This window comes from Ursus maritimus, unplaced genomic scaffold (genome assembly GCF_017311325.1).
Source record: "Ursus maritimus isolate PB19 unplaced genomic scaffold, ASM1731132v1 scaffold_34, whole genome shotgun sequence".
In the NCBI taxonomy this organism is placed as follows: domain Eukaryota; kingdom Metazoa; phylum Chordata; class Mammalia; order Carnivora; family Ursidae; genus Ursus; species Ursus maritimus.
The window spans coordinates 13,459,976-13,482,162 of NW_024426008.1; the positions used below are offsets into that span (position 1 = coordinate 13,459,976).

At 38.7% G+C, this 22,187-nt stretch overlaps 1 protein-coding gene and 1 pseudogene across 1 annotated transcript in view; both read left to right on the forward strand.

Annotated features, from left to right (window-relative positions):
- The window catches only part of TRPM6 (transient receptor potential cation channel subfamily M member 6), a 109,389-nt gene that overhangs the window by 25,125 nt on the left and 62,077 nt on the right, over nucleotides 1–22,187 (forward strand). Inside the window, 12 exon segments of the mRNA XM_040620130.1 lie at nucleotides 1,961–2,145; nucleotides 3,194–3,301; nucleotides 5,909–5,981; nucleotides 6,107–6,207; nucleotides 8,283–8,417; nucleotides 9,440–9,493; nucleotides 10,453–10,476; nucleotides 12,017–12,172; nucleotides 15,982–16,074; nucleotides 17,225–17,505; nucleotides 18,416–18,644; nucleotides 21,891–22,040. Coding sequence (XP_040476064.1) covers nucleotides 1,961–2,145; nucleotides 3,194–3,301; nucleotides 5,909–5,981; nucleotides 6,107–6,207; nucleotides 8,283–8,417; nucleotides 9,440–9,493; nucleotides 10,453–10,476; nucleotides 12,017–12,172; nucleotides 15,982–16,074; nucleotides 17,225–17,505; nucleotides 18,416–18,644; nucleotides 21,891–22,040 — 1,589 coding nt within the window.
- On the forward strand, nucleotides 13,914–15,307 carry LOC103663269 (annotated as a pseudogene).

The window sequence follows — 22,187 nt, forward strand, 5'->3', positions numbered from 1 at the left end:
CAGACTGAATTATGTGTTTGGATACCTGCTAACAGTCACTCCCTTACCCCCAAATCCCACCCCCACCAAACATTTGTGGAGTCGAGGACAAGGGTACACAGGAAAGGCCACATATTATATGTCTAAATATTTAAAAGCTTTAAATCAAGCTAACAAACGGTATAAGGTTTTATTCTTTTACATTTGTACATATAGCTGGAAGACCAGGTTTGAGTTCAGCATCTTGGAAATTTGGGAATACTGAGCCACAGCCAGGACTGTTGCCCAGCCTATGTACAGCTTGCTCTCTGCTTCTCTTTCTGCCCTTGGCTCCATCCCTCTGTGCCAGGGACTTCACACACATGTGCTCACCCGGACACCCCAACCTGTATGTCCAAGCTCTACCCACTTCTCCCCTATACCCCAGAGTCATTGACAAGTATGTCCTGGGGAGGACATATCTGGGGCAGAGGCTCAGGCAGCCCCTGGAAGCAGGAATTTTGGGGTCTAAGGCACTCTAGTAAGTAGGGTTGAGGGCACAGGCTTCCCTCAAACATTGGTCCCGTAGACTCTTCACTGTGAGGGGAGGGCATGGCCAGAGGAGGGCTGTTCAACTTGGGGCCCAGGATAATATCCACTGATGCCCAGATGTGAGTGTGGTATTGCCTGCTGATTTTTCTGCTTTTGAAAAATAAATTAAAAATATTGATTTAAATATATCAATACATGTGCAGTGTAAAAGTTAAATAAGTCTATAGAATAAACAAGATCCCTTTTCAATGTTTCCCCAAATCCTTCCCTCTCTTCTCCATTAATAGTTTGATGTGTACCCTTCCAGAGTTTTCTGGCGAGATACACACACACACACACACACACACACACACATATGTATAAAAAGGTATATATGGATATGTATATATAAAAAATATATATATTTATACACATGTATACACACATGGATATATAAAAATGGATATGCATATATATATAATAAATGTATATATATAATAAATGTGTATTTATACACACATGTATCATGTAAGCATATACATAAATATATATAATGCAAACATATAAAATATATACTTATGTGTGTGGATTTAAAAATATAAAAAGGATCTTACTATATATATCATTCTGTAACTTTTTTTCACTTAATATGTTTTCAAGAAGAATGACTCCATGGTCTTTACTTTTTTTTTTTTTTTGTCTTCCTTACTTTAATAAAATAATGTATACTTGTGATAAGAAATTTAAACAGTGTGGGGCGCCTGGGTAGCACAGTCGTTAAGCCTCTGCCTTCGGCTCAGGGCGTGATCCCGGCGTTCTGGGATCGAGCCCCACATCGGGCTCCTCCGCTGGGAGCCTGCTTCTTCCTCTCCCACTCCCCCTGCTTGTGTTCCCTCTCTCGCTGGCTGTCTCTCTCTCTGTCAAATAAATAAATAAAATCTTCAAAAAAAAATTTAAACAGTGAAAAATGGAATACATTGAAATGTAAAAGTCTGTGAGAGTTACCCAACCCATCCTGTTCTTAGAAATAATCATCATTAGAAGTTGATTAAATTGGCAAAAGGTTGATGATTTTTGGAGGTGAGTGATCGATACATTGGGATCCATTATGTCATTCTGGATTTTTTTTCAAGATATGTTTGAAGTTTTCCACAATGAAAAGTAGAAATTTCTTGAAGACTACTTTAAAAAAAATTTTTTTTTTAAACCATTGAAAACCTTTAGCTACCTTTTTAATGGGGGAAAGCTTGAATTTGCTCTCACCGTATTTCTGCGACTTTATTGGAAGTGCAAGCTTCTGGCTTGGTCTTGAACTAGGGAAGCCTGAGTGAGTCAAGGAAGGAAGAGGCGTGAGCACAAGTAACAGGTATCTGGGGTGACTGAAAGACTTGTGTCCAGGAAAACAAAACGGATGATTGGCCAGCATAGGTTTTCTTTGTAACAGTGTGATATTGTCTGTCCTCTGAAACAGGTTCAAGACAAGGCGTGCCCGTGGTGGGGCTGGTGGTGGAAGGAGGTCCCAACGTCATCCTTGCCGTGTGGGAGACTGTGAGGGACAAAGATCCAGTGGTGGTGTGTGATGGCACGGGCAGGGCTGCTGACCTTCTGGCCTTCACCCACAAACACTTAGATGAAGGGTGAGTTGCTGACTCCTCAGCTGTGAAACCACGGTAACTGTTTATTCCTCCATTTTAGTTCTTTAAGCTGTTTTTAGGTGGGCCACATATCCTTGGGGGACAGAGATAGAGACTGGAATTAATTTTTCAGTGATTTTTATATGTATTGATTAATGCCCGAATGCCCTCTGCTGATGCAAGTTTCTGTTTCCTTTGCTAAAGAATGGCCTGCCACTCTCAGGGGCTCTTGAATCCTGTTTGACCTGCAGGGGCGTGGGTGGTGGGGGGAGCACTTCCATGGGGAGTAAGGGAGGGGACGCTCCTGCAGTTGGCCTGTAAAGCTGAAAAAACCCTGTGGTGAGTGAGGAGCTGGCCCCAGATCACCCTCAGATTCATTTGCCGTTAGTAAAAATAGCAGGAAGTGGGGAGAAGAGCATCCAGGCATTATTATAGGTTGTGTTTATTTGAGGTTTTAATCCTTTTTCTAAAAAAAGATTTTATTTATTAATTTGAGAGTGAAAGGGGGAGAGAGAAAGAGTACGAACAGGGGTGAAGGAGAAGCCCAATGTGGCACTTGATCCCAGAACCTTGGGATCACGACCTGAGACACTTAACCGACTGAGCCACACAGGCGCCTTAAGGTTTTAGTTCTTTAGCCTTTTCAAATAAAAAGGTCGTTTTTCTTTAGCTATTCCTGTATTTAGTGTGATTTTTTTCCAGTTTCAAAAGTGTGGTCTTTCTCCCGTGTAAGTAAATATAATACCTATGAACTAAAATATCGACCCCACTACTGATTTTCTTAAGTAAACAGGTATTGGAAATCTATCAGCTCGGGAACCTTGTGCCGGAGTGTGTTCCTTCCAGGATCATGGCAGATCCATCCAGGCTCGCTTTCAAATTCGGCCTCTCCAGTACCTTGCTTCCCTTTGCTTCCTGCTCACTTGCTCTCAGATCAGAACTGTGCATGGAAACCCTCAGTTAGATGGGACCCGCAGGTGCTCTTGCCCTGAAGTTGCTGCCTTGTTCCCTTCTCTGCATTGTGCCAAGTCATGACCATTTATCTCTCTCTCAGGGCCCTACGTCCTCAGGTGAAGGAGGAGATCATCTGCATGATTCAGAACACTTTCAACTTTAGTCTTAAACAGTCCAAGCACCTTTTTCAAATTCTAATGGAGTGTATGGTACACAGGGATTCTGTGAGTATGAGTTGATAACTCAGACGACTTTTAAACTGATAATTTGCATCAATTGTAATATTTATTTCCACAACTTCTAAAAATAAGGAGTTTTTTTTTAAAGATTTTATTTTTTAAAGTAATCTCTCCACCAATGTGGGTCTTGAACTCATGACCCCAAGCTCAAGAGTCACATGCTCTTCTGATTGAGCTAGCCAGGCACCCCCAAAATAAGGAGTTCTTAATTAAAAAATTTTTTTTGTAAGATTTTATTTATTTATTTGACAGAGACAGCCAGCGAGAGAGGGAAAACAAGGAAGGGGAGTGGGAGAGGAAGAAGCAGTCTCCCAGTGGAGGAGCCTGATGTGGGGCTCGATCCCAGAACGCTGGGATCACGCCCTGAGCCGAAGGCAGACACTTAACGACTGCGCCACCCAGGCGCCCCAGGAGTTCTTAATTTTAATTTGATTGTATATAACTCTGTAGGACAGACCCTTAGTTGAGTCCACTTGCCTTTTTATTCCCTCCCCGGCCCACCTCCCCACAATGCTTCAAATTCAGACTGCAGTTAGGAAAAAAAAAAAAAACAAAAACACTTAGTATAGCAGTATTACAGAAAAGTGACCACATTGAATGAAGATCACACATAAATATTTTCAGAGGGTAAAAGAACAGCTCCATGTCTTAAGTCCAGTCTGCTGTCTTAGACGACTGCATCATAACATCCGAGTAAATCCGGCAGGAGATCTTCGGGGTCGCACTGAACAACGGGAAGTGTGAGAATATACTCTGGGACAGAAAATGGAGGCCACAAACTAGGGGCTGTGAACATAATGTAGATTCAGAAAACAATTTTAGCATTTTGGGATACTTTGATCAAAATTTTTACCAATGACTTGGACGAGATGAAGCCAACAATTCTAGTAAATAGGCAAATATGTCATGATTCATAGTGATCTTTCCAGATTTCAAAGGCTAGACCAAATCATTCAAGATTTTGGTAGTACTTAAGCACCTGGCCTTAAAAAAAAAAGCCCACAAAAATAAAAAACTGTCCAGTTCAGGCTGGACAAATCATGACTAAACAAATGTGATAAACACTTGGTTTCAGTTGACCTAATAACAACAAAAATAACAACCATGTCTACAATTAACAACTTGTCTTCAAATGTATTTTTTTTACCTTGAAGTGCCCCATGAGTGAATTCAATATGACAGTGATTGTTTATTCCGGTTTCCGAGATGCCAAAGCCGCACCTAGAGAATTTAAGTGGTTTGCTCAGAGTCATGCAGTTACAGAATGGTAGAATAGATACGTGGACTCAGAGTTGAAATCCTGTACCTGGTCTACTACGTTTGATACTTACCACAGAAATCAATAAGAAATGGACATCTTACAGAGATCACCCTTGTATTTGTGTCTTCCTGTCATCAAAGAGAGTAACGAGGGGTGTAATGACCAAGAGGAGACTAGAGTAGGTGCCGAAGGGTTTGCGCATCTTAGGAGTTAGGTCCTCAGCTTCTGCATAATTGAGAATTGATTTTATTCATGCACATAGAGGGGCGGTTAGTTGGAGGGAACCAATACCCAAATGGTAGAAGCATAGTTTTTCTACCTTCATGGGACCTTAGAGATTATTTATCGGTTTCCTCTCACCTTGTGGATGAGAAATCTGAGATTCAGTGGCCTTAAGATGTTTCCTCCAGACTGGCTGGTTAGTGGTATATCTGGGCTTGCCAGACTTGGCTCTTTTTGTTGAATAGTTCCCTTTGCTATATAAAACATTTTCATTTAGAAAGACTGAGATACATTCATTAACAGCAGACAACCTTTTCTTCTTTTTTCTCTATCTATCTATCTATCTATCTATCTATCTATCTATCTATCTATTTGAGGAGGGGTGAGGGAGAAAGGGAGAGAGAATCGTAAGCAGACTCCATGCTAAACATGGAGCCCCACACAGGGCTCAATCTTAGACCCTGAGATCATGACCTGAGCCAAAACCAAGAGTTGGGCGCTCAACTGACCGAGCCACCAGGACTTTTACAATCATACATAAAATCCTTGTTTGTCTACAAAAATTAGTCTCATGGCGCAGGAGGCACTGGACGCAGACATTGTGAAGACCATCTGTCCTGCCCTTTCTACTTGTTCATTGGGCACATTGTAATTGCCTCACTTATTTTATGACGAATCCTTGAGGAGTCACCTCTCACTAAAAAAAACCAAAAATCTTAGTCTCTAAGATGAAGTGAGCAGAAGGGTGTCTTATGGTATCTCTTCAAAAGGAATAATTTTTATTCTTTTCCATTAGGAATTAACACTGAGTTTCTTTTCATTTCTAGTGTGTATATGGTAAATTCAGTGTAATAATGTTTTTTCATGTGTTTCCTATAGGATACATGGATTTTTTGAGTTTTTTCCCCCTGAGTGTTCACAGTTCTCCATTACCCTATTTAAAAAGTTTTCTATAAGTAACTAATCAAGAAGATTAACTCTGTGGTTTTTTTTTACATTAATGTTTTGCTCAACTCATTAACTCTAGAGCGCATTTTGTGGGGGCTTTTTAAAAACGTTTCTTTACCAGTTCCCAAAACATATGGCTTCCTGTTTTTCGACCATTATAGATTACCATATTCGATGCTGATTCCGAGGAGTCGCAAGACCTTGATTTAGCAATCCTAACAGCTCTGCTCAAGGGTGAGTGTCTGAAGAGGGTTACATCTCTTACTCATTTCCTCTTTTCATGTTCCATGGAACTTGGTTTGCTTTTTTATGTTGGTATTTTAAATAAGGTGTATGATTAGTCCCTTCTTTTAACCTAGGCACGAATTTAACAGCATCAGAACAATTAAATCTGGCAATGGCTTGGGACAGAATGGACATTGCCAAGAAACACATCCTAATTTATGGACAACATTGGAAGGTATAGTGAAAATGAAGTTATTTGGGAAAAATATTTCACGTGTTAGCTTGTAAGGGTGGGGTCAAAAGAAAAAATTGAAGGAGAAAGAGAGTGGTTTGGGAGGGGTGTGGAGGATATCTTTGTAGCTGGGTGCCCAGGGATACCTGAGACATTTCTCTCATGACTTTGCCTCCCTAAAATCATGTTTTTTTCTCAGGCTCCACAGCCTAATTGAAACTGACAAATGAAATTGGGAGAAAGACAGAATGGAAGGATATTTTATTTATTTTTTTTATATGGCTGGATTTTTATATTGTTATTTAAAACTTGAAGCTTTTCTTATTTTTGCATTAAAGGGTGATATGTCCTCACAATAGCAATAAGTGAAAACAGAGAAAAGCAGAAAGAAGAAAGTTATCTATAGTGCTAATGATAATCACTATTAACATTTCATTTTTAAAAATTGCAGCTGCGACTGTGCCACAGGTATATTATTTTGAGTCAAACTAATATGTGCATAATATTTAAAACATCTGATGGTACTAAAAGGCTATTAAAACAACAGTAGTTCTCTGCCCTGCTAATCACAAAAGCCAAGTATTTTTGACATTTTTTGATTGTATTGACATTTATAAATCTCCATATTTTAAAATAACAAGTTATATTGCTATTTTCTGATTCATTCATTTTAGAGACCTCTCAACATTTCTGTCTGTGGTCCTGTTCTCACTGCTACAATCTGGACTGGTTGCCTGCTGTTCCTGATTTTGGGCTGTCATGCTGGGATCTACCTTCATCATATTGGAGATTCCCTTTGCCTCTCTCTGGTGTTAGAGCACCTGTTGTCTGTATCCCGTGTCGTCTTCTTCCCTGGTTTACTCCTTTATTTCGATGGGGTACATCCTTCAGTAACTTTCTGAGAAAGGGAACATGGAAGATAAACATTTTGAGAACTTATATGTTTGGATATATTTTAATTAGAGATCAGAACTAATTTTCTTGGAAAATTTTGAATGCTTAGCTGCTAGCTTTCAACGCTGCTATTGGGAAGTAAAAATATTTCTGTTTTCTGATCCTTTGTTTGGGACTATTTATTTTTTCTCTCTGGAAGTTCAAACAAATATCTTTCCAGTGTTTTGAGATTTCAGAATGCAGTGTGCTATTGTGAGTCTTTATATCCATATGCTGGGCACATGCTTTCAACTTAACAATCCTGGGTTTCCATGCGGAGGAATTTCCTTCCTGTTTTCTCTGTTCTCTTTCTGGAATTCATAGCATTTAAATGTTGGACCTAAGGACTGCTCCTCTAATCTTATCTTTTTCCTTTTATCTTCCATATTTTTCCTCTGGTAGATTTCTTCAACTTTAATATTCATGCCTTATGTGGAGTTTTTGTTTCTGGTAGCATACTATTAATTTCTATGAGCAAATTTGTTGTCTTTTTTTTTTTTTTAAGCATCCTGAATCTAATATCCTATTTCACTGAGGATATTAATGATAGTTCTTTCAAAGTTTTCTTCTTCCTGCATTGTCTGATTCTTACTGATTGATTTTTTTATGGTGTGTTTCTTCTGGGCTTTTTATTTAAGAGTGGAGGAGAGAAAGCTTTTTAGAAATTCTGAGCCTGTAAGTGAAGCTTAACTGTAGGCTTGAGCTTCACAGAGCAGTGATCTGGCCTCCATTTGTCGGGGGGACCTGAAATGACAGCATATTCCTGCCTTTTCTCTTAGTCCCTTTATAGAAAAGAATCCTCCAATCCCCTGCCTGGATAAGGTAAAACCTTGAGGCTGGTATTAATGGAAGTCAAATGGGGGAGATGACTGGGAAGGTCTCAACATTAGGGATTCAGTATGTGTGTATTGATTTCATCCTGGAGCTGCCAGAATTCTGTGGCATAGATTTGTTTGGTTCTTGGCTTTTTCTAGTTTCAGTTTCTGGGGACTTTCACCTTCTGGGTTTCTGGGGACTGCTAAATTGATTACCACTTGACCATCGGCTTTCCAACTTCCAAAATGTGACATGCTGGACCGCCTTGTTCTTGTGGATTCATTTTCTTAATTCTCTCTATATCTCTTATTTATTTCTACCTTCTGAAGGCTGGTGCACTGGAACAAGCAATGTTAGATGCTTTAGTGATGGATCGAGTGGATTTTGTGAAGCTCTTAATAGAATATGGAGTGAACCTCCATCGCTTTCTTACCATCCCCCGACTGGAGGAGCTCTATAACACTGTGAGTATTGGAACATTCCATCATTCGCCTCCCTTAAGATTCATTTATAAATTAGCTTAAGATTTAGCTTAAGCTAAATATTGAGTGCTCCAGTCTCCTTGAATATTGACGTACAAAGATATCTTAGAGAGAGACAGATTTCTCAACCAGAGGACAAACATTCTTACCAAATCCATCTTATCCTATGGTCATTTCTGCATTTCTTATTTCAATTAATTACACAGAATAGGAACATAAACTAAGTTAAGAAAACACAACAGTAAGACCATAATTAAAGCCAATGATGTGAATGAGAACAGATTGCTTTTACTGAATTGTTGGAAGCATCTCGACGTACAGCCACTGTTAAAATTCTGTTTCTGCAACTTTCCTATGCAAACCCTTTATTGAAACCAGACCAGCTTACTCATTGTAAAAACACCTGTTGCATCTTACCCTTTCTTCAAAGCCCTCTTCAAGCCCCTTTTGAATACTCCAGTTAACGGTGATCTGTTCCTATGGTACACATTTTTTGCAGCCCTTTTCAAGCACACATCTTCATAGTTGTTTTTTCATGTAAGTCTCCCCCCTTCAATTAGACTGTAAAAACTATGAAGAAAGCACTTGCATTCTGCACTGACTCCCTCGAAAGCTGGATTGAACATGGGAATGTCCAATAAGTGATTGTTGATGGAATGTAATTGTGTGATGGGGTTTGTAATAGTGTAGTTTATATATGATAAGGGATAGTTATAAATTACTTAAAATTTATTTTTGTCTCTTGAAAAAATAAAGTTAAATTTTTACTACCTACACATATATATCTTTTTTTTTTTTTTACATCTTACTTTGAAAAATATTTCAATCTAATTATATCTTCTCTTAGGAAATAACTTATAGTTAATTGGGATAAGTTTCATTACTGAAAATGTTGAAGAAAATGTTCAGTATTCTGGGTTCTTTACGCATTCTAAGATAAAATATTTCCCACCTAGCACATGGTAATTAAAAAGAATAATTTTTTCTTTTCTTCTTTATTACAGAAACAAGGACCTACTAATATGCTCTTGCATCATCTTGTCCGAGATGTAAAACAGGTAACCTACTTATGAATGTGTGCAAATTTCTTTGTGTATTGTCTTAGCTTTGTGATTGAGGTGTTGCCAGATATTGCTTTGTAAAATGTAGATTTGGATTTTCTAGCGAGTTACCTACCCTCTTTGACTGGGACTTTAACAATTTCATCACCAAACAACACTCTTAAGTTTTTTTCCTTGCAATTTATTTTATGTTTTTAAAGATTTGATCCACCAAGTAAGTGGCATTAACTAATAATTATTTTCTCTTATAAAATATGAATCAGAGACATGTAAAACTTCCAGTCGAACTTTACCGCAACATGATACAACAGTATTTCCGATGATGATAATACTTGCTGAAAATAAAGAAATCTCCTTGTCCTGTCATGTTTATTGGAGGACTAATATATGATTTTCATTGTTTTGTTATTGTTTTGACTATGAGTGATGGCTTGGGGACCCTACCCTCTTTTGTAAGTCTAAGCGTTGTTCAGGAAGCCAGGATGAATCCCACTACTCTATACCCTTGCTCATATTTTGCTCATGGTGTTTTCACTGAACTTTGAGTTAAATCAGACTTAAAATACAATCATCTTCTATTAGTTACCAAACCTTTAACAGTCTCTTATGCTTTAATTCTTTCTCTTTCAATCACCAAGAACTTTTATTCACATCTGCAGAAAATTAGGAGAGACTTTTTTTGTCCCCATGATTAAACTCCATCCATGGTACAGTTTAAAAGTACTTCCTTGTTTCTCGGGAGTCTGGTATCTTGATGGGTAGAGTGTGGGCTTTCTGGCTACATGGTGAGAGAGCCAGAGTAAAAGGACTGCAGAGGAAGACATTTAGTTGGCAAATTAGAAGTAAGCAAAAGTGTCCATGCTGATGCAAATTTCGTTTGCATGATTTATGCTAGATCAAGATGATTTTCCTTAGATTATTTCCTTGAACTTTGATTCCTTTACAGTAAACTGAAGAAAAAGGAGTGGAATGGGTTAAATATGCTTTTAACTAGTAGCAAGTAAGAGTATTAGTTTTTGTATTCCTTGAAAAAAAGTAAATTATGTATGTAGTTATGTTATTCATATATGAATCAATGTAATAGACTCAGTAGGTGAAGGGGATTATGAGGTATAAACTTCCAGTTAGACAATAAATAAGTCATGGGCATGTAATGCATAGCATAGGGAATATAGCCAATAGTATTGTAATAACTTTGTATGGCAACGGATGGTAACTAGACTTATGGGGATCATTTCATAATGTATAAAAATATTAAGTCACTATGGTATGCATCTGAAACTAATAGGATATTGTATGTCAATTATACTTTAATGAAAAAATGTACCGTGAATGGCAGTTGAGAAGTAACAGTTATGAAGAGGTAGTAAGGTGAGTTTTAAGTGGTCAAAGTTATCTTCATTTAGACTAAGACCCATGTTTTTGGAAATCTGCTGCTCAGCCCTCTTGCCAGCCATAACATTTGTTTTGGCACAGCCTCATATTTTGATATCTTATTTTGTTCTGCCATTCCCTGTTCCTTATTTCTATTCTACTTCCTTCCATATTCTCATTTTGTGTATGATGTAGTCAACACAGTCCAAAGTGCTATAGCCATTTGGATAGAGAGACGGAAGATCTAAGCCAGTGTTACTTTTGGATCACATACGTTCAGTATCTCGAAGGGGAGGAAGAAATTTTCCTCAGGCCAAGGTTCTTCCAGCTAGCCTAAGAATTAAATTTTACATGAGACAGATTAACAGGAGAAGTTTTATTGTGTGCACACAGAGGCCCAAAGATGAAATTGAGACCTCCAGAAATGACCAAGGCAGGCAATTTTTATACTTTTCAGACAAAGAGACAATAAATCTGTAAAGAGTTGACAAGACAAAACTTAATTTTGGAAGCTTCAATTAGTAAGGAATTCTAAACAGGATTTCAGCTGAGATAGTAAATTAGTAAAAAGTAACAAGGGTCACTCATACAGCCTTCTCTACTCTAAATTTCCCATCTCTGCTGGTAAGGATGTCTCTTTACCTCCTGGGGCAGGGAGGTTACCTTTCGCATGGGGGAGTTATTTCCTGCTTTCGGGGAACAGAGGAGGGTCTGAGTGTCCTTCTTGTAAAGGCAGTCTGTCAAGTAACTTTTATTTAAAATAATCAACATGGCACATTTTGGCAATATCCTCCAGTGATTTTACTTCTGTTATAGCAGTTATATAATTTCCAGTTAAAAACAGTCTTTTATATTATATTTAAGTGTGTTTTATTATAAAGTGTATGTATGCATGAGAGAGAGAAAAAAGAGAGTTGAATGAGCAAATACAAGCACACACTTGATGTCTGTGAAATTAAAAACACATTAAGGCTAGATTTGTTCTTCCATCTGAACAAGCAGACTATATCAGTGGCTGGTCACATTAATCGATCAGTTTGTAAAGATGATTGAAAAGTATGAGTCTGCCTCTTTGCAGTTGATTGAGTTATGTTCTGACAGATGGCAAAGGAGACACAATGGGAACTGAAAGTTACAATGCGCTACATGATTTTGTTTCAGCATGCCCTTCTCTCAGGCTACAGAGTAACACTGATCGACATCGGATTGGTAATCGAATACCTCATTGGTGGAGCGTATCGCAGCAGCTACACTAGAAAAAGTTTCCGAGCCCTTTACAACAACCTCTACAGAAAACATAAGGTACCACACGTGATAAGTACCGTCCTAAAATATGGGATAACTAGGAGTTAGATTTTTAGAAAAATGGCTTAGGGAGTTCAGATGGGAATAGCTTCTAAAACGGACATTTGTATTTATTGACATTCATTGAGTCTCTGCCACGTGTAAATTACAGGGCTGGCTTAGGATGAACATAAAGACCAGGAGTTTAGAAGCTCTCTGAGAAAACAGATTTATGAATAGCTAGCCATTGGATGGAACAGGATACAACGTGTACTATATTGACATCGAAGTAATGTCTTGAGAAGGATTTGAGGGAGAGATGACCAGTTCTACTCTTTTCTTTTGAAGATGTAGGAGGCAAAGCCTAATGGGCTTCCATCCATAAACTCACAGTAGTCTGTAACCTGGAGATGACAAACTTGGCACAGGTGTGTAGGGGTTACGTTGGAAAATACATGCAGAGTGTACTATGTAAAAATATGCATTGTACATATTTTATTTTCCTTCAAGATTTTGGAAGTCTAGAAATGTAAAGTCAGAGTTGCTGCCTGGTTGATTAGCAGAGAAAAAATTGCTTGTTTCTTAAATCACCACTACCGACCAGTAAACGGAAGAGAGCTTTTCATCTTAGAGGATAATGGAAGTGTTAGAAAAGGGAGTTTGGGGCATTGGGGTTGAGAGAAGGGCAGGGACAGTGAAACGCACGGTGCTATGGACATCACTGACAGTGACAAGGAGGCCTTTGTTGCCAGCAACATGCTAGAAGGCTGTGAAGGATGAGACCGGAAAGGTGGTTTGGGATGGGATCACAGGAAGAGTCCAGAATATCAAGCCACTTTGACTTTCATTTATAAAGAACCAAGTGAAGTGAAAGCCCAACTTGTCTTTAAGAAATAAAAGAACAAACCAAAAAGAAACTCCAATGTCACAGAGAAAATGATCTTCATTGGGATTTCAAAGGCATGGTGATGCACTTGAGGTATCAGCTTCTTCACTTAAACCAAATATAGCCTTGCTGTGAGGTTACCTGGGACAGGTATGAGGACCGACCGTGCCCTTGGGGTCACCCAGGGGGGAATTTGCTAGGCAAGTACCTCCAGTGCTTTTTTTCTTTTGAAATGGTGTGAAATTCCTACACATTTCTCTGGCTTGTTTTCTAGTGAAGAAGTAGAGTTTATTAGTAAAGTCTCATAGTAAGTTAGATCATAGAGTTACAAATACTTGGTTTGGAGTCGGAGAGATTTGGGATGGAGTGTTAGTTTTGCTCATCAGTAGTTGTGAAATCTTGAATGAGAAGCTTAACCTCTCTGTCACTTTCCTTATCTATAAAATGTGAGTAATAACATATCTCTTTCATAAATTTGTCGAAAGGGTTAAATAAAATCATATCTGAAAAACCCATATTCCTGGTACGTAGAGGGCACAGAGTAACTGCTAATAATAGTCATTACGATCACTATTGATGATGCTATTAATTCTGTATTACAACAATCATAATAATTTGAGTATTATTTTTTAGAAGTCTGGACCCCATCACTTCTTTGTCTAATTTATATCCATAAAACGCAAACTAAAATAAATGAGTAAATAAAGTAGCTCGGGCAGCACTGACGTGGCCTCCAGGCACTGCATTTGCCGCTGAGCCCTGTAGGGTGGGTTCAGAAAGGGGCCAGGCCTCAGATGTGCAGCGGGCAGCACTTCTGTGAGGCAGTGCGCGAGGCAGGGAAAGCACTGTGAGAAGTCCTCCGCTAACCTTTCTGTGTCTCTGGATAGTATGCCTTCAGAAATCTTGCGAAGATCTTTTCCCACTTGGATGCCGGGACCCTGATGTGTGCTGGATGTGTGAATAGGCTCTTTCATCATCTGGCCAATGACCTTTTTATTTGGATCAGAATCTCTTCAACTGCCTTTTCACCTAAAAGATCTAATTGGAAAGTTATTTCAGCAGAGAAGACCGCTGTATCTATGAACTTACTATCAGTCAAGGGTAAAGAACATGGGTATTGGAAGAAAGAATCTATCACAGAACAAGGAGCATCTGCAAAAACAGCACTAGCTCAGGTTCTTAAACCTGTCAACCCTTACACAGGCCTTCCAGTTCAAACCTAAGAGGCCCTCAGAATATCTGGGTTAGGTCGGGTGATTATATTGAGAGAAAAAACTGGAAAAGAATACATCATGGAGTGCATTGACCTTTCCATAAATGATTCATCAGTGACGATTATGTGGTATGGCCAGAATTTGCCACAGCTAGCCACATTGTCAACTTTAGATTTGTGTGGTATGACACTAGTTTTTATGAACCAGTCTCAAACCCCCTCCAAAAATGGGCCTCAGTGGCATTCTTTAGTTGCAAAGTACAACCTGAGTAACTTAACTGAGTCCACCATGATGGCTGGGACAGACTCATTCGGATCTTCTGCTTACACCCAGGCCTCCTGGTGGGGCTGTGGAAGAGGGAGGAAGAACTGGCTTTTGTTACAGCAGATCTTCATTTCCGTCACTTTGTGGAAAAGAGCACATTAGGCTCGACCACTGTCCCCTATGAGCTATGTCCTCACACCCCCTTTTGGATGACAACCCGGAGTATGGACTGCATGGCTACCAACTCCATGCTGATACGCACAGCAGTGGAATTTTCTACCTGCGTGGCACATTTCTCAATCTCTTTACCAAGAAAGGATACATTGAAAATGGATATGTGAAGCTTGTTGTTGTAAGTTTTAAAAATAACACAGAACACCTACCAATAATAACACAGAACACCTACCTCTTATTGGAAAAGATGGCCTCTCTTGGGGAACTGATATTTTCTATGGCTGTATAAAGAGTTGTTCTATAATGGCCATAACTCTTTTGGGTAATATGGGAAACCCTTTTGGTGTTTCAGTTTCCTGGTTTGTACGAGATTTCTGGGTCCTCTGATGGTCCTAATTTCTTGGGACAGGTTTACTATGTTGACTATGTGGACACAGAAGAAAAAGATGTGCATGATGCTGGTGTGGATTAAAGAGACAGAGTACTTCGTTGTCAGCCTGGCCCTTTACCTGGGGAGAGCAAAAACAAGCCACTGGTTTGGGGCAACATACTAAGTGTTAGCAGGAGGTGGCAAAGTATTCTTGCTGTTTGTTTATTTTGGACTAACCAGTTTTGTTCTTGGTGTTGGAAGCTGAAATAAAGCAGTAGTCTGTTTGATGCCTTCTTATTTCAAAAAATAAAGTAGCTGAAAACCAATGGTTTGTATCATCCGTTTTTATATCAGCCCCTTTAAGAATGCTTCTCAAAGTTTCTCACTGATGAAGCTTCATGGTGATACGCAATACATTATGTCGTCATTGGGCCTAATCACCAGTGGTGATGCATAACATCTGGAGAAGTTCCATACCTTTCTAACTTAACCTTGGAGTTGTGAATGGGAACTTTTTCGTATCAGAACTGTGAATCTTTATTGCCTATTCTGAACTTGTTCCAGGTATAGAAAATCCATTGATTTTTAATGGGATTCCCACATAGAGAAGGAATGCAGATATATAATAGGGAACAAAAGAGCACGTTCTCTAGGATGTTAGGAAATAACAGTGTGCTTAATAAGGAGGAGATCGTGAGAGGCTTTTTTTTGGTGAGTAATTAAATACTAATCATGGGCTGGAGGCAGAACCTTTGGATACTTGGTAGGACGCAATATTGTATTTTGTTTTCATTACTGTCTAGAAATGAAATGTTAATTGTTACCATGATAATCTTCTTTTCCCTTTCTGTTTTATTTTAAAAATAACACCTGCCAGCGAGTGACCAGTTTTGCTCAAAGCCTTTCCCATCCCCCTCTCCACCGAAGACGCCCCTCAGGAAATAGAAAGGAATCTGCAGAAAGCACACTGCATTCCCAGTTCATTAGAACTGCCCAGCCTTACAAATTCAAGGTACTGCTTATTTCTTTTTAGACATGAAAAGAAAATTGTTCTTGCAGGCTAGACCATCTCTTCATTTCAAGTTGGAGAAGGGAGCTACAAATAGGCCAGTTGCAAGGACCATAAACAGATGGGTGCAAGTCAACAGCATGACAACAATTGAGCAATGTGAACAATGTTGTTAATCCACCGCTCCCCGCATTACCTCAGTCCCACTTTCCTTTGGGGATGAATCCTTTTGCTCAAGAGTTTCTATATAAATGGTTCCTCTGTTGGCTGAAAGAGATTTGCTTTCCACAGCTCCTAGGATGAAAGGATATTTTATAAAATTACCCTCGATCACCATCAATGAATACAAATTTCCTTTTATTTATAGAAATAGAGGAAATGTATAATTTTCTCTCTTATCCCCTTTTATTAAAAAGAATAATTATCAAATCCTATTATTTACCAGGCTGGGTTGGGTGCTGGGTTGAATTTGGGATGCAGGTGGGTGGAGAAGGCATAACAATGACTGAGAAATGACCCCCTCCCCCCAAAATAATAACCATATTGCTGTATGATGAATACTGAAATAGAAATACATACATAGTGTTATATAAGAACATGGGGATTAGGGAGTGACATTTGAGATGAGCTGTAAAGGGTTAGTTTATCTGGTAGAGAATAGTATTGCATCATTACCTATTACTATTACTAGGGGAATATAATCAGAATAAAGGAAAGGAAATTTAAAACCAATCAGTTTGGATGCATGAATACTAGTGACATTTTTCTAAGGGAAAGATGATGAATTTATTTATAAAGTGAAGTTAGAGTTTTTTTTATAGTTCTCATTTATCCGATACGTTATATCAACCCATTTCCTTGAGACATTGAAAATTGTCATGTAGTTACTGGTCTATCCCAAAGGAATGGTGTTTTACGTTGTGCTGAACGAACACGAGGTATCTCAGCTTGTGGACCCTGGATCTATCAGACACAACAAGAAATAGATAACCTAGCAGACCAAAATTTTGGTTTCTGGTTTATAAAGTTGTATTATTATTTCCATCTCTTTTCAGACATTTAAAAATTACTTAGTACACCGGATATATTTTGTTAGGTCAAATATCATGCATTTGACTCTTTGGGAATCTGTTCCTATTTTATTTTCCAACAGGAAAAGTCTGTAGTCCTTCATAAATCAAGGAAGAAGTCAAAAGAAGAACAAAGTATATCCGATGACCCGGAGTCTACTGGCTTTATTTACCCTTACAATGACCTGCTGGTTTGGGCTGTGCTAATGAAAAGACAGAAGATGGCCATGTTCTTCTGGCAGCATGGAGAGGAGGCCACGGTCAAGGCAGTGATTGCCTATAAACTCTACCGAGCCATGGCCCATGAGGCAAAGGAGAGCAACATGATGGATGATGCCTCAGAAGAGCTGAAAAATTACTCAAAGTAGGAGTTCTCTCTTCACCTCATACTAAGCATCGACAGTTCTTAGAATGGTTAGACACTTTTATCTCCCTCGCCTTAGAACTTGTAAGATGCGTGGGCTTGTTGCCCAGCATTTCCTGGGCTCTCCTATAAATAAGGGTCTTTAGGTATTTCAAGGCACTTTATGAGATAAAGGGAAGAGAGGCGGCCCTCCAGGCAGGAGACCTGACTTCTGGTCCTCATCCAGCTAGTTACTGATTGGGCAACTCCGCTGGCCAGATTTGGGCACTCTAGTTTCTTCACACAGAAGGTTCAGTTAATGATTTTGAAAGTCCCTTCCAACTCTCAAGCTCTTTGACACTAAATTAAATGTAAACTTGTTTACTTTTAGTACCTCTTGCGGAAACAAATAAATGTATTAGGTACCAAAGAACCAGAGCATGATGCCAGAAGGTAGAAAAGTTGGAAATGGTTTTTTGACTTAAGTCATCTATGTATTTTCTAGAAAATTTTAAAAAATTTTAAAAAGGTGGCCCCACGATTTCCCTTATTTCCTTATTCAGTATTGGACAGTCTTTTCTGTCAAAAAATTCTTTATTTGGTCTTGTCAGGGAGCCCCAAACCAAGCTATATGTACTCTGTTCTGTGGTGTGGACAGGCTTCTCGCCATGGGTAGATAGCTCAGCTGCTCCTGGTGTCAACCAGAGTCTGTACCCTGCAGTGTAAACCCTCCTGCAAAGGGAGAACGTCCATTTCCTGAGCAGCAACCATTTTGAAATAGCTTCTGCAGTCTGAGGTTATTATGTTGCTGTTCATTCTTTTGTATTGCTCTTTCCCGAGTTGCATAGCTAGTCTTTTAGCTCGTCTTTTTAAATGTTTCTGGGACTCTGACCTGCATTTGTTTTTGCCACTCACCGCTGTGTCATCACAGACAGTTCGGCCAGCTTGCCCTGGATGTGCTGGAGAAGGCATTCAAGCAGAATGAAAGAATGGCCATGAAACTGTTGACCTATGAACTCAAGAACTGGAGCAATTCTACCTGTCTGAAACTGGCCGCGTCTGGAAGATTGCGGCCCTTCGTTTCACATACTTGCACCCAAATGCTACTGACAGACATGTGGACTGGGCGCCTGAAAATGAGGAAGAACTCTTGGTTAAAGGTACACTGAGTTACAGAGAACAAACTGGTGGTTGCCAGAGGGGAGGGAGTTGGAGGTTGGGCAAAATGGGTGAAGGGGAGTGGGAGACACAGCCTTCCAGTGATGGAATGAATAAGTCACAGGGATGAAAGGTAGCGCATAGGGAATAGAGTCAATGGTATTGTGATTGTGTTGTATGGAGACAGGTGGTAGTGGCCATGAGCACAGCATAACATACAGAGGCGTCAAATCGCTATTCTGTATGCTAGAAACGAATGTAACCTTGTGTGCCAACTATACTTCAATTTAAAAAAAAAGTATATTTACTTGCTTTCTAGAACTTAATATTTGTTTACTCTGAAGGTCTATACACTTGAGTTCGTTTTTCCTTTGTTCTGGAAGAATCTATTCGGGAAAACCAGTTAGTATCTTTGGTTCTCATGGATGAGCTGGGATCTTCCCAGTGGAACCTCTGACGACGACCTTATCTCCCACTGCCACAGTTTCAGAAATGGGGCTGATTATACCAGCTCTGTCCATCAAAAGGTATTCTCTTGTGCAGGTGCTTAGAAGTTAAAAGCAGGTACAAGCATATACAAGATTTCATTCTTAGTAAACTCCATGGCCTCTGATAATTATAACAGAGGTAAATGAGCCTTTTTAGTGAAAAAATTTTCAGCTTAGGAATATTAACCAATAATACACTAAATAAAATTAGCAATTTATGTTCTGTTCATCCAATATGATGTTTGAGGGAATAGATGCTCATTTTATAAAGCTGCCGTGAAACACGTATTTCCAGGTTCTTCTATCCATTACAGTTTGGCTTCACCTCTCATCTTGAATTATCAAGCGTAATTTAGTTAATTATTAAAGACATTTAAGTTTTGACGTCAGACCTAAGCCTAAAGCTTTAGGTTATGGTCGAGCTTATGAAATACATCTGCTGATAAAACTGAATAAAAGGGGATAAAGCACGAGCATTAAGAGCGATGTAAGATGATATATTTTAATTTTACTTTTTCTACCATTCTTAAAAATGTGTGTCCCAGATAGAGTGACTTTCTTAAAAATTTTTTTTTTGCTGGACACACTATAGAAAACACAAACAAGACATACTATGCAAAATATATAAAAGAACTTGCACATTCGAAATCCAGTAGTAAGATTGCAAAAATAAGAGAAATGTGAATCAAAAATTATTTCACATAGATTCCTCTTTAAAAAATACTGAAGAAGTAACAATTATTTCTAGAAGAAGTTCTCCTTTGATCTATTTTGATTTCAGCCTTGGAAATGATGAAACAGAGATGTGAATGGGTCTACCTCTAGCTACACCATCCCTGACAATAACTCTTTTTAAATGTGTGGAGAACAGGATGGGGTATAGATGGCTAGAAGTTTGAGCAATAATTTTCCCCACAACTGTTTTCTGTACAGTCATGGGGAAAATTATACCATTTTGCTATTCATATGCCTTATACCAATAAAGAGACCTAAATGAAGCGAGACTGGATGTTTTGTGCTAAAATGTCGTGAGTCAACAACGAAGGCTGAATCAGCTGCTTAAAATCTCTGAGCTGCTGGACATTGCTTGCCTAGATCCTATTTCATCAGTGCTCGGCTTATAAGTTTTAGGAAAATGTTTGCAAATAATTGTAAGATGTCCTGGTTAAACTAATTCCAAGTGGATGAAGACCAGAGGAAAACTTTGTAGGGTCTTGTGGAAGAGAAAACTCACTTAAGTACATTTAGTGTGATAGGCTCCAGCAGATCCCTTGGGAATGGGATACTGACGTCATTGAATACTATATCATGAGCTAGTTGTTCTGCGATGGACAAAGGCAACAGAATGTGAAGCCTTTGCAGGGAGATGGTTAGGAAGCAATGTTATCATTGTGCCTGGTCACCATGATGTTTCCCGACTTGGAGATTGCATGTATTTTGGGTTCTACATCTGAAGAGAAAGCATGTACTATGTACACAAACAAAACCATGTCAGAACTGGGTAAGTCCAGAAAAACTTCATAGGAGATCAGGCTTTAAAACAAAACAAGGGGCACCTGGGTGGGTCAGTTGTTAAGCATCAGCTCAGGTCATGATCTCAGGATCCTGGGATTGAGCCCCACATAGGACTCCCTGCTTAGTGGGAAGTCTGCTTCTTCCTCTCCCTCTGCCCCTCTGCCAGCTTGTACTCTCGCTCTCTCTCTCTCTCAAATAAATTAATAAAATCTAAAAAAATAAAATAAAAAAATAAAACAAAAGATAATTTCAGCAATGAAAGTTGACAAGGATATGACTTCAGTTTATTTACTCATGAACATCCCAGAATACTAAGGCCTAATTTAGCTTGAAAGAGGTAGTATTCAACAAGTTGATTTTTACGACATTTAGTAAATCTCCTAAACTGTTTACTCTGAGAGGCCATACAAGTTGAACATAAAAATTATTTTGAACAGCATATAAATAAATTCATGAATGATAATAACATAATGAAAAAAGTATAGGTCTATACCTTCCTTGGGGTTTCTTGGCAAGGAAAAGTGATATTTTTGTAGAATGTGAGATGACTTTAACAGAAGGTGACACTTGGTATGTTTTTATATTCTTGATTTTATAATATGAATAAATTTTAATGTGTTTTATGGGATAATAACTACTTAATGTCTTTAAAGAATTATGAAAGCCATATACTCATGTTCATTGAAAAATAATACTTCTCACTGCGCTGCCCCTAGGGATAAATAATAACTGTGATGTATACAGATTTTTAAACCTTTAAATGCATATATGTGTATGCACATATCTTTTCTAATTTTTAATTTTCTTTTTTGTACAATAATGGGATCACACTATATATATTATTATGTAACTTGCTTTTATACATTTAACAGTATAACTTGGGTATCTTTTCATTATACTAAAAAGTGTTTTCATCTTTTTAACGATTGCATAATATTCCACGGTTAGCTTGTCCCACACCAGCCATCCCTCTATAGATAGATATTTAGGTTGACAGATTTTTCGCTATTACGCATAACCCTGCGATGCTCGTCCCTATACACATATGCTTGCATTTATGACTATTTCTGGAGGAGACACTGCTAGATTTGGAATTGAGTCAAAAAGTATGTATAGAATCAGGGTATCAACTGAATTAGGGATAGGTCTGGTGATTCATGTACATTAAAATCTTCATTTTGTGATTTGACTAGTACTTGTGCCATGTGTTGTAATCCTTACCACTTATTTTGCTTTCTTTTAAAGATCATCATAAGTATTCTTTTTCCACCCACCATTTTGTCACTGGAATTTAAAAGCCGAGCGGAGATGTCACATGTTCCCCAGTCCCAGGACTTCCAGTTTGCATGGTATTATGGCGACCAGAACCCCAGCACAAAGGAAAGTACTTATATGGTTAGTACGACATCATGGTGCACTCGGTTTTCATGGTTTTGACTGCACGCAAACAGACACATGCACAGACTTTGTTAAACAATCATTTAGTGACCTTCATCATATTATCTGTGACCAGGCATAGCATGTATGATGTATCTAATTAAC